The sequence below is a fragment of the Microchirus variegatus genome (assembly GCF_963457635.1).
Source record: "Microchirus variegatus genome assembly, chromosome: 11".
NCBI lineage: Eukaryota > Metazoa > Chordata > Actinopteri > Pleuronectiformes > Soleidae > Microchirus > Microchirus variegatus.
Window position 1 is genome coordinate 22431816 of NC_139812.1, and position 12407 is coordinate 22444222.

Sequence of the window (12407 nt, forward strand, 5' to 3'; positions counted from 1 at the left end):
CTGTGGACACTTTTACAGGCGTCTCTGTTACTATTGTGGTCAATGTGAAAAATGCATCCAATTTTCTCTTTCTTTTTATGGCATTTAGGGAAGATTTGTCAAATAGGATACTCCATGAATTAAAAATAAAGAATATAACGATCTATAAAAGCCATGTCTCGATGTGTCCTGTGGACACTTTTACAGGCGTCTCTCTTTAGTATTGTAGTGAATGGGAACATTTCTCATTTTTTGTTGCAGTACCCAGAGTGGCCACCATGACAAAATTGTCTCCAAGGCAGAGGGGCCGGTGCTCTATCCAGATTTTATATTTATATTTATATTTATAAATAAATAAATACTTTTTTTTCTCATTTTCTATTTTTTAAAACACCTTTATTACCAAAAAGGGGGTTCTATCCTTTTCTTATAATCATCCATGGCGTACGGTCATGACGCAACACCGGCCTGCTGACGTCACATCCGCCCGGAGCCTGTCGCGCTTCCTGCCTTTGCTGAGGGAGGGGACGGTGCTGACGGCTGGGAGGACGAAAGGAGAAAGAAAGCCTTCGGGAAGATAAAGAGAGAGGGGAACGGCCCGGGTTTCCACCGTCCGTCGGGCAATAAACACCCCGGTTTCCATTAGCCGCTGGATTTGTCACCGAATCGGCGCTGAAAATGTCGACCAGTCGTCAGCTTAGCGAGAGCAGGGCCATCCCGACCAGGACGGTGTTGATCAACGACACAACGCAGCTACCTCATGACTATTGTACCACCCCTGGAGGCACTTTATTCTCTACCACTCCTGGAGGTAAAGTCATACCTTATCATATTGTTTGTCTTGTGTGTCTTTTTTTTTATTGTCCCAGGTGTTGCTGTCACTGTGGCCTTGGTTGCGTTGTCATCCTGATCAAAACAAAAACAAAAGCCTTAGCCCCGCCCCCCTCCGCTTTGGCTGCAGTGTGATTTGCAGGTTTGCAGCGCAGACAATCTGATCAGTGTTTTTCATCCGTGATTACCTTTAAATCAGGTCAACACGTTCGATTTGACGTAGCAAACAATAGAACCTGTAATTTAAAAGCAAAAACGCTCACCTCCGTGTCGTTGTATTTGAGGCGCAGCAAATTGACAATGAATGAGTAATTATTGTGTTATGTTTTTTTTAATGAGGCCCTTCCACAAAAGGATGTATGTACTAATATGCTTTAAAGGTGCCATATGTAAGAATGTGGCCAAAAACGGCTACTACATTCAAATTCAAAATACCAAAGTCTTTTGGGTTTTGTTTTCTGACGTAACTGGCAACCCGTGGTTGCTCGGCAGCTGAGACTCTACTGACTGCAATGATTGGTAGACGGCGGTAGGTGGCGCCACATGACAAAACACAGATTCAAAACATAAACATGATTTGGTCTGCAAAATATATTTTTTAATGCAAATATTTTGTCTGTACTGTTGTTGTTGGTGAGTTCAGTTTGTTATATGATCATTATTCCTGAGTCTCTGTGACATATTAGGAGGATGTGATGGCCAGTTGCTTTAGATACGTTACATAATGCACCTTTAAATCCTAACAGGAAACAAGTAACTATCAGTTGTTTGTCAGAAATAATGTTAAATGAAAAATGTGGTGTTTTATTAATATTAGTTCTCAACTTACACACTCTGAAAATTATTAACACTTCAGTGTTCATCTCCTGTTAAATGCTTAATTCACAAATTGGCCCCTTTCACATGAATATACTCACAGCAGGATCTGAAAAGTAAAATGTTTAACTGAGCAAATCGGTAACACATTTTGTGACCTGGGTTTATCTGGGACAGCCAATGTCTTGGGTTTGTTGAGATTGCATCATAGCACAAGTTACAGGTGTTTAAATACAAATGTGCGATAACGTAACTCTGCAGAACACTGGCAGAAATGTTAAAAAAAAAAAAGTTCTTTGACGTCACAGGTACAGGTTATGTTTATACAATAGTTTCCTGGAACTGAGTCATTGTTAATGTGACTGGTTCCACCAGTGTCTTCCTGCAATGAACAATCTACAAATCTGCTGTGGGAAAGGATCAAGCAAACCGGAGCCATTAAGAAACAATAAAAAGTACTTTGAGGCTTTTAAAATGGAGGTGAGCGTGTACTGTGCTCGACAAGACAGTCTCATGTTCGTGATCCAACTTGAGTCAAAGACAAACAACGAATAGTTCTCTCTCTGTGTCAGTATAGCAGGAGAACCTTGTGTTTTTTGTGTGTATAAACACGTTTGAAGGGCTCTTTTTTGTGTGTGTGTTCCCTTATTTGGGTTGAAAGTTTGATCAGTTTTAGTTAGTGTTTAGTTTTAGATCTGATCCCGATGATGATTGAAAGATGAATATGAGCCGGCGTCAATGACAGCGGCCAGCATTACTCATTTGTTTCTTTAGAAGGAGCAAAAAAAAGAATCGAAATCTGATCGATGTCTCGTTGCAGGAACTCGGATCATCTATGACCGCAAGTTCCTCCTGGATCGGCGTAACTCTCCCATCGCCCAGACTCCACCAGCACACCTTCCCGTCATCCCTGGAGTGACCAGCCAACACGTCCTGAGTGAGAACCAGAAGAATGAAGCCAAGAAACACATCAATAACCATGATGGCAAGCCTGCAACCGGTAAGGTGTACAGTGTGCAAGTGCAACCAGGGCTGAGCAACGATTCTATAAATAGTATAATATTGGCTATAAAAGACACCCAGTTAAGTGACAGGAGCGGCTCTAGGTGTGATCTTCTGCTGTTGTTTACATCAAGGTTTGATTGAGTCACTGTTGCCTTTCTGTCATTTCAAACAAGTCTGCTCATTCTCCTCTGATCTCTGGCATCACAGAGGTGTTCTTCCCCCAGAGAACTGCCACTCTCTGGATATTTTCTATTTCTCAGAACATTCTCTGAAAACCTGACAGAGCGTTGTGCTGTGTGAAGATCTTTGTAGATCTGCAGTTCCTTAAATACTCCCAGCCCTGCCATGTTCAAAGTCACTTAAATTATATTTTTACTTGATTCTGATCCTTGCTTTGAATTTCAGTAAATCGTCCTGACTGTGGTTATTACATTGATAACACGTTTAGACGTTGTGCAAGCACACTGAGCTGCACAATATATAAGTACAATCTCTTTTACAGCTGCAACTAACTGTCTGTCGATTATTTTCACGATTAATCGAGCAATCGTTTGTTCCAAAAAATATCAGAAAACGTTTTGAAAAAATGTTTGTCAAACCTGGAAATAATGGGGTTCTCGAATGTCTTGTTTAGTCCACAAACCAAAATGATTCACCTGTAATGATGTCTTTGTTATGTGGAAGAAAATATTCACGAGATCCCGAACCCTTAATGAAAGGGTTCATCATGAAAAAAGCTTCAAACCGATTATCGATTATCAAAATAGTTGACGATTAATTTAGTAATCGATTAGCAATTGATGAATCTCTCACGTTGAGTAACAGTTGTTGTGTTGGTCTTGGTAGTCAGTCACCAGTCTCTGCTTTGACATTTACAAGTACAAATACAAGTTCATCCAGTTTTTTAATACACTAGAGATGAGGCGATATACTTCTCCTACTGAGTGGCCTTGCTCATCAGATTCTTTTTTTGTGTGTGTGGCCCTCAGTGATAAAAGTTTGGTCACCCCTGGTTCAGAGAGCATTAGTGACCTCCAATGGTGAGAATGCCAGGTGCTACAAATAGAGGACTCCTCTGCTCACTCCAACGCACAGCAGTGTACTGTATTATGGTGGCCTTTGCAGATGAGATAGGGTGTAAACACTCACAACACAGCTCTCTCCTCTCACCTTTCTCCTTCTGCCACTTCCTCTTTCTCCTTTGTGGGTTTATGCATCAGGTTTATGTGGGCAAAACCATTTCGCCCGTTGTTTGTGTAGTAAGTTTATGTTCCAGCGGGGGGTAGGGCTGCAACGATTACTCGAGTGATTCGAGTAACTCGATTACAAAAAAATCCTCGAGGCAAAAACTGTGCCTCGAGTATTCGTTTAAAAGCCTTTCCTATCTCGCGTGGCCTGTTCAGCGCAGGGATCATTGTTCCACACGGACCGTTTTAGCAGACGCGCACACCCCTTATATGAGAGTGAAACAGCCCGTGAAAGGCAGAACATTTCCAAAGTGTGATACCATTTCGGGCATAAACAAGAAGCCAACATGGTGCAGCTTAACCACTGTAAAAACGACAACTCCTCATTGATTTAGCATCTGAGCCGGAAGCATCCAGTTGCTAACGCTTCCGACACACGCTAATGTAAACACTGATGTTAGCTGATTTAATGTAGCTAACTAGGGCTGCAGCTATCGAATATTTTTGAATTGAGTTGAATTGAATTATTCCTCGATGAATCGAGTAATTAAATAAAATAAAAGAAATGCGTCCTCAATCGAAAAATAATTGGTACTCGATAATAAAAATATTCGCTAGCTGCAGCCCTAGCGGGGGTCAAGGCAGGCTACTGGAGAAACATGTTGGCTCAAGATGAAGGCCTTCCTCGAGCAAAACCCTTATACTCAACAGTGCATTAAGGAATATTCTTAGGGTATAAACACAACAGAATATAGATGTGTATAAACATACTTATGGGTTGTACAGTCTCATTTCTGCCAACAAACCACCCAAGCTGTTTCCCCTCACACCTTGTTGTCTTTCTTTTTTTCCCCCCTAAAGGTGACGATGCTCAGTTTGAAATGGACATCTAGTCGACTGCGGCCGCGCCAGCAAAAGCAGAGGACCTGGCACCATGCGTGCCAGTGGCTTGGCTTGTAGAAACCAATGTTGTGAGCCCTCATGGCAGCCATCTTCTTTAGCTCTTTGTCTCACTGCTGGATGTCACGTGTGTCAGCCATGGAGATTTAACATACAGTACATACAGGTACGGCATTGGCCAACTCTGGAAGCTAGGCTCATTTGAATAGATTTCCATGGTTACCAGTATGCCCGTACACATCAACTACCACACAACAAGGTGAGCCTGGATATAATCGACCCAAACAAACTGTCAAATTAGACTGCAGTGCTCATTTTACAGCTTTCTGGGTCAAATTCCTGAACAGAGCACAGTGCAAAACTGGCAATATTTCGTATTAATTTGTGGAGGACGTGGTCATATTTATTACTGGCCTTATTAGCTTTGATATTCATTCCAGATTTTGGTTTTTAAAGGCCCTTGTCAGCTTGTTATTTAAATAATTGTTTGGTTTTTGGATCTACTTGAAGAGCGCCGCAATCTATTATTGGTTGTTTGGTCAGGTTATGTCCCCCAGACGATATCTAAAGAAATGCTGTGCTGTTTTTTTTTAATTTTTATAATTGGGTTAAAAAAAGCAAAAATCTCACATCATTCCAAGACTGTACTCCTCATTACCAACACAAGTCTGTGTGCGTTTCCAATTGTCAGGGGGAAAACATTTCTCTAAACTAAATCTTAGTATGGTGTTTTATTGTTTTCTGATCATCGAATGATTGTATTTGCCACTATTGGGTGAAGCTAAATGTAAATCCAGAAACTGCAAACAAGCTTTTCATGAGAAATAAATTGAATAAAGTGTAGTGTGAGAATGCCAAACCACTGAGGATCATCACTGTCCTGATTTTGCTATTCGTTTTTATTAACACATTTCACTCCTGCCAAAAAAAAAGACAATAAAATTACACCTTTAAGTAAAACTTCTTTTAAAGATCAGGTTTTGTGCTCATTGTCAGATACATTGAGGGAAGGGGTGGGGGAATAATTGTTAAAAATATCCAGATAAGCATTCAGGACAATTTGCAAGTGGTTCATTCCCAGTGTTTGACTGAAATTCAAGAAGAATTTTAACAAGAACTTGAAATAATTCCGATTTTTTTTTTTGATATGCATTTTATTTTTAATACTGTTTGTTAGTATTTTGGGTCGGAGCACTGTCAGGCCTTCAAATATCTCAAACGTGTCAGGCTCGATAGACGCTGCTCCTTAATCTACAAATCTGTCCCCAGTGTCCTTAATCCATTCTGCATTTTATTTTATTTTTGGTCTCACGTGTCATGTCTGATCATGCCTTACCTGACATGAAATGCAGTAACTAAACCTAGGTTTCTTTGTCATCAAGTAGTACTTTCCAACAGATGTTTATTTTTTCACTGTAACACTGAAAACAGGCAACATTTTAGTTAGCACTTGGGGGGAAAACAAATGCATTTTTTTCTTTTGTTTTTCTACATAATTTACTCCCTCGTGCAGCTGATAAGATTGAAGGATAATGACGTCCATGTCATTTTAGGGAAGTTAAGATGTTGAGGGCCCCGTTATTACACACCAGTCATCATGGTCCTGTTAATTGTACTGTGTCCAAATTGTTGCCAGAGAGATTTTGTTTCCATCTTAAATGAATTATTTCAGGTTTCTCTGTGTAACTGGAGCCACTGAAAGGTTGATTTTTTTTAATCATCAGCTTTGTATTTTAACTCTGGCCATGTGTCGTGTATAAGTCCATCGAGGGGTCTCTTGAATCCAATTAGCTTTTGCACATTTTTTTGGTGAAAAAAAACAAAACTCTTTCTATAATCAGTTTGGTTTGACAACGAGGGCTTAACATTGTGTTTAAAAGAGATGTGAAACAAAGTAACTGTAACAACTGCTCTGTTTTTAAACAACATTATCTGAATTGAAACTCCGGTGGCAGTGGACATTGTTTCAACAAGATCAATAAAATTCTATAACAGAGGAAAAATTATGATGTTGGTGTGGTTTTGTGTGTTTGTTTCCTTATGCAGAGGTGGAGTTATTTAACACATATTTTCTTCAGTCCTAGTGATGCAGAGATTGGAGCCATCAGTTCAGAACTGAAATTGTCTTTGGAAGCTTATTTCTCCCACTTTTTTCATTCATGGGAAACACTTTTATGCAGCTGAACATATACAGTACATGACCCAGATCTCTAATAACTCACATGGGCATTGCATGGAGGATCATGGATTATGGATTCAATACTCTGACGAGGGTGAAGTTCAGGAGATGAGTAACAACCAAATATGACAAAGATCAAAGATGGAAAATCAAATCCATCTGGACACAGTTTTCTAAACAACTTTTGACATTCAAGCCAGAATGCCAGCAAACACATAAAAACATTGCACATGTACTGGATGTCAATTTGTTTTAGCCATTTCATTAATAAAACACAATGAAGCTTTATTTACATTCATGTGGATTGATTTATACATAATCCATGAAAAATAAAACTGTTTTCAATCAACACAAAACAGCTGGGAAAACCTGGAGCCATGTAGTTAAACTTACATTATAATATGGATTGGATGGGAAATCAAGATGCTATTTTTTGGGAACTTGAGAGTGACGAGGTTCATAAACTTTGTACATAAAGTGAAGGATAAAAAATAGGTTTTGGGATTAAGAACAGTAAGAGTACAATTTATGCCTTGGGTTAATTTGGCCAATCTGTATTTGCAATACTGACACCCTGTGGATGCAGCAGGCGTTTGCATCGTGCCAGATGTACATACTATATGTTTATTCATAATCACATTAACAGAATATTGTTTACTGTTTTATTTGATAATGTTAATATTTAGCAGGTCTAACGCTAATCCGAAATGCGCTGTTGTTTTATTTGCAATTACTTGAACGCAGAATAAAATTGATTGGAACGTTGGCCCGCAATATTTCTTCAAATCGCTGTAGACAAAATTTATTCACCCCCCGTTTATGATAAAACGAACTAAAACAAAAAAAGATAGATTCAAGAGGGACAGTTTTGTTTTCGTCTTCTTTTATGTTTTTCATCAGGCAACACAGGTACGTGCCCTGCTGCTACTTTTCTGCAGGCATTAATCCGGCCGCCAACTGGTCCTCCCTCCTTTTCTACGTCCCCGAGCAAGGCCGACGTAAAGATGGTGAGTCTTGTGGCAAAAAGTTACAGTAAAATCTGTTAATCATCGAATCAATCCGTCCATCGGCACACGTAAAATGCAGACTACGTGATCGTGACAACCTACTTTATAGAAACATGCCGATATTGACGTGATAGGAGTTGGATATGGAGGGAAATAAAGGTGTACCATCCAGATGCTAGCTATCCTAAATGTTGTCGGTCCGGTGTCACGCTCACTGTATTTACCCGCTTTGGGACGCATGTTTTATTCCCACTGCGTTTTTCCGTCGGTTCATGAATCCGCACACAATATATTTCACGTAATTAACCGTCTTAAAACTTCTCCGTGTGTTGTGTAGACGTTAAATCGTCCATGTCGGCACAGTAGAGACGGTATAGCTTGTTGGTGCTAACGTTAGCACACACTTCACTGACAGCCGTGGCATGGCCCTTACTACATGAACGGGGAATATTAAAACAATGTATCATTTATAGCATTATAAGATTGCTCAATGTTTTGTCTAGGTATTAGGTCTTATAAGCGTTGTATATCTTCATCCGCCAGGTGGATGAGAAACTTGTAGGCATGTAGCTTTGTGTTAGGGTAGTAGCTTTGGCAGTTGCATTCAAAGTCTTTAAAGTTGACCTGATTCTCTCTGAAACATAAGAAAGTGAGTGACCTTTTGTGTTTTCCTCATCCACAGAATGACACAGTGACAGTAAGGACCCGCAAGTTCATGACGAACCGGCTGCTTCAGAGGAAGCAAATGGTAAGGAGTCCACACACTCTCTTCCTCGTGTTTTTATCTTTCACATTAGCTTGTTTTGCAGAAATAAAATCTTTGTTGTCTCCACAGGTCGTCGATGTCCTGCATCCTGGCAAGGCCACAGTTCCCAAAACTGAAATCAGGGAGAAGCTTGCCAAGATGTACAAGACCACTCCTGATGTCGTTTTCGTCTTTGGCTTCAGTACTCAGTTTGGTGGTGGCAAGACGACTGGCTTTGCCATGGTGTACGATTCCTTAGACTATGCTAAGAAGAACGAGCCCAAGCACAGGCTGGCAAGGGTGAGTTTTGAAATATTAACTGTCTAGCTGAGTGCTTTGACTAGGCTTGTATGTAGTGTCTCTTTGAGAGAGAGATTAATATTTGTAAGACCTGCTCCTTATATGTACAGGCTCTGTTTTACATGTGCATTAATGTCTTGTAGCTTACAGGAGCAGCAGAGCTAACATAACTTGGTGATATGAAAAGCGCCTTGCTGAAATGTGTATTTATATTGGTAGCTGGCTTATGTTGGAACAACTGTGATGCAGAGGCACTGTCTATTTGTCTATAAGTGTTATGAGAAGATAATTGGTGAAGACCATTTTCAGTTTGAAAGTAAAATATTCGGTCTATGTCTCAGGTTTTTATAATACTCGTTGCCGGCCTAGAAAAGGTCATTTAATTTCTCAAAGGTGGTCAATATAATTGTTTGCTAATTTATAGAGCTGCAACTAACAATTTTCATCATCAGTTAACATGTCGGTTAGTTTATTATAGAATAATTTAATTGTTTTGTCCATAAAATACAGCTTAAATGTTGGTCCCAAAGCTGAAAATGATGTCTTTGTCCATATTCCAAAAATATTCAATTTATATTGTATATTAGATTCAGGAGCAAAGAAATCAGAATATATCTAAATGAAAGAAGCTGGCATTCCAAAACTTATTTTTATTTTATAAAAAAAACAAAACACCAACAACGGAGCAATTATCAAGATAGCAAGTGATTATCGTTGCAGCCTTAGTTATCAATAAAGTTGATGTGATCATTGTGAAAGCAATATCAATATGAGGAGGTTACTAGTGCAGTGCCGGTCTAAAATGCATGTGCAGACAGGTTGCTTGGTGTGCTGTGACTCGTGGCCTCTCAAACTGATATCGACTGCAGTTGGATATTACTGAGCCCTCTGTCACATGGATGGTTGAGTTTATAAACATTTATTTTGAGTGTAGCATTAAAGTTATACTCTTGTCCATGTGTTTTTCCTCAGCATGGTCTCTATGAGAAAAAGAAGACCTCAAGGAAACAGCGCAAGGAACGCAAGAACAGAATGAAGAAAGTACGAGGCATCAAGAAGGCCAGTGTGGGCGCTGCTGGCAAAAAGGTACTGTTGCTGTTTTATGAACTTCACGCCAAACAAACATTTACTCAAAACACTTTGTGCTATGTCAGTTTTCACTATTTTTACATAGCCAGTCTGTGTTGATGGCTGTAGATGAACCAGTTAACAAAAATGTTAGTTAAATATCATTCATTCCTAGTCATGTCTTGTGCTGGAAAACGAGCGAGAATGCGAAACAGGAAGTCTCAGCAGAATCACTTTAGCCTTCAGTCTGCCCTGAGGTTGTATGTTAAACATTCTTGGGCAGAAAAAAACATGGTATTTAGACCCTATAACACGAGTATTACAGTCATAGTTGGTTGCAGTCTTAATCAGACTTCAGAGAAGTTAAGGATGACATCATCTCCTATCCACTTGATTCTTTGAATGTCATTTCATACCTGTTCTTTTTCCACCCTGCTCTAATCTTTGTTTTTTCGCAACTTGTCCTGTTATTTCTTCGGCATCTTTCCAATCATATCAAATGTTCTTCTGTAACTGTAGAAGGTAAATTGTCGAAGACCAACTTTAGCGTGCTGATAATTAAGGGCTAATAGATCACTGGCTAACTCCTCCCTTTGCACCCTCACTTCATATTGAGAGCAGAGGAATTGGTGCTTTTCCGACTGGATGTACATCCAATTTAAAACGTGACCCACTGATAACAGTTTAGAATACTTAAATTATCTTAACCTAATAATATAGTTTATTGGCTTATAGTGACCCTCTAAAATGAAGCACATTAACAGTATTGTATTTGAATCAAGCCTGAATTCATTTAGAATAATGGATGGATGGATGGATGGATGGATAGACCCATGAATAACAAACCCACCCGGTGTGTTCAATATCATACACCTGCATATCTAACTATGGTTTTAATTCCAGATAGACATAGTGTTTAATAATCTGCCTCAGCCAATTATTATTTAAATGACTTGTGTACATATAAGCATTTGTCACTAAAACTGGAAAGGATTAAAAGGATTCCTTATTACATATGCTTAATATTTAGTTTGTACGTTATGTTTATTTAAAATGTCTGTGCTCTACAGCACAGGCACTCTGTAGTTTGGAGAGACACACAATAAGTTGTCAGTTATTATAAGCCCTGTTTTCTTAAGATCGAAAGGACCATATTGGTTGGCCTCTCGTGTTAATTGGCTTAGTAGTGAATGTTGTACATAAAGGTAGAGCTCATCTGTATTCCATATTTCATGTTAACTTTGTTTTCCCCCCTTTTTTTTGTTCTTGATTTTGCTTCCCATGGATTTATTTGACAGAAATGAGGTGTCAGTGTGCAGGTATAGAAGCACAAGCATGGTGTGCCATTGTGTTGCACATCAGAAGCTGATAGACCTGAGCGGTGCCCCCTCCCTGCATGTTTACACGTCTTCCGTCCCCTCTCTACTTTTCCCTCTTTTCCATGTTGTTAGACCAGGTTATCCCTCTGTCCCAGTCCTTTCTACCACCTTCTCTGCCGTAATTGGGCAAATACAAAGTTTTGCCCGCTTGCCACTTACGTTTCTGTGGAAAAGTGCTCTGGCAAATCCTTTGAATTACTAGTTGATATGTGAAAATGTAGAGTGTAGCATGTGGGTTTCATGAGTGTGAGGCAGCTGAACTAAAGTCTACCAAAGTGTGACTCCCTCACTGGTTTATTTAATGTCATAACGGTGTGTTTTGGTTACAATACATATATGAATGAAGTTATCCATGAAATGTTTCTCACTAAATGTGCAAATTGTTTGTTGTTCATATGTTCTCTAACTGAAAACTACTCGTTTGGTTTTTTCTTTCCTTGTTTTGACAAAATGAAAATGGAGTTTGTATTGATTTTTTTTGTCTCTGTTTTCTCTTCACAGTGAGCCTGAACAGCCAGAGATGGTCTTCGTGCTCAACATGTTCTTGTATATTGTCATCAAATAAAAGTTTCGAGAAAAAAATGGGAAAACAATCTCTGGTCCTTTTTGTGAAGTCGTTTGATCAACCGCGTCCGTGATTCAAGTCGGGTATTTTGAGCGTCGCTTGCCTTTTCGACTCGGAACACTACCTTATACTTACGAGGTTGTACGTAGGCTGTGCGGCGGTGGGATACATAGCGCAGCGGGGGGTACCAGTGCGACGACATCAACCTTGGCATGTCGGACAACTACACAATAGAGCACATCCAGCAGCTCATACTTGTTTCCTCTGCTCAGTTTATAGCCATTTCTCGGCGATGCCGTCAAACTATGTATGAGAATAGACTGCTGGTGTTGAAGAAACACCGGTTGCGAAGGCCTTGCATGTTTTTTGTTGTGGGTGGAGCTGGTTTAACTCCACCTGTACTGTACTGTACTGTACCATTTTACTCTGGTAGCCCAAGAGAAATT

At 39.7% G+C, this 12407-nt stretch overlaps 2 protein-coding genes across 3 annotated transcripts; both read left to right on the forward strand.

Annotated features, from left to right (window-relative positions):
- Positions 1 to 505: 505 nt before the first annotated feature.
- eif4ebp2 (eukaryotic translation initiation factor 4E binding protein 2) lies at positions 506 to 6684 on the forward strand. Its single transcript, XM_083897257.1, has 3 exons — positions 506 to 790; positions 2447 to 2626; positions 4680 to 6684. The coding sequence occupies exons 1-3, from the start codon at positions 658 to 660 to the stop codon at positions 4709 to 4711; spliced, it is 345 nt and encodes a 114-aa protein (XP_083753383.1). The 5' UTR covers positions 506 to 657; the 3' UTR covers positions 4712 to 6684.
- Positions 6685 to 7841: 1157 nt separating this feature from the next.
- rps24 (ribosomal protein S24) lies at positions 7842 to 11989 on the forward strand. Of its 2 annotated transcripts, none has more exons than XM_083897858.1 (5): positions 7842 to 7904; positions 8587 to 8652; positions 8740 to 8949; positions 9922 to 10035; positions 11898 to 11989. In XM_083897858.1, the coding sequence occupies exons 1-5, from the start codon at positions 7902 to 7904 to the stop codon at positions 11898 to 11900; spliced, it is 396 nt and encodes a 131-aa protein (XP_083753984.1). In that variant the 5' UTR covers positions 7842 to 7901; the 3' UTR covers positions 11901 to 11989. The 2 variants fall into 2 exon arrangements, with proteins under 2 accessions (XP_083753984.1, XP_083753983.1); XM_083897857.1 differs by lacking the exon at positions 11898 to 11989 and adding an exon at positions 11316 to 11336.
- Positions 11990 to 12407: the final 418 nt, after the last annotated feature.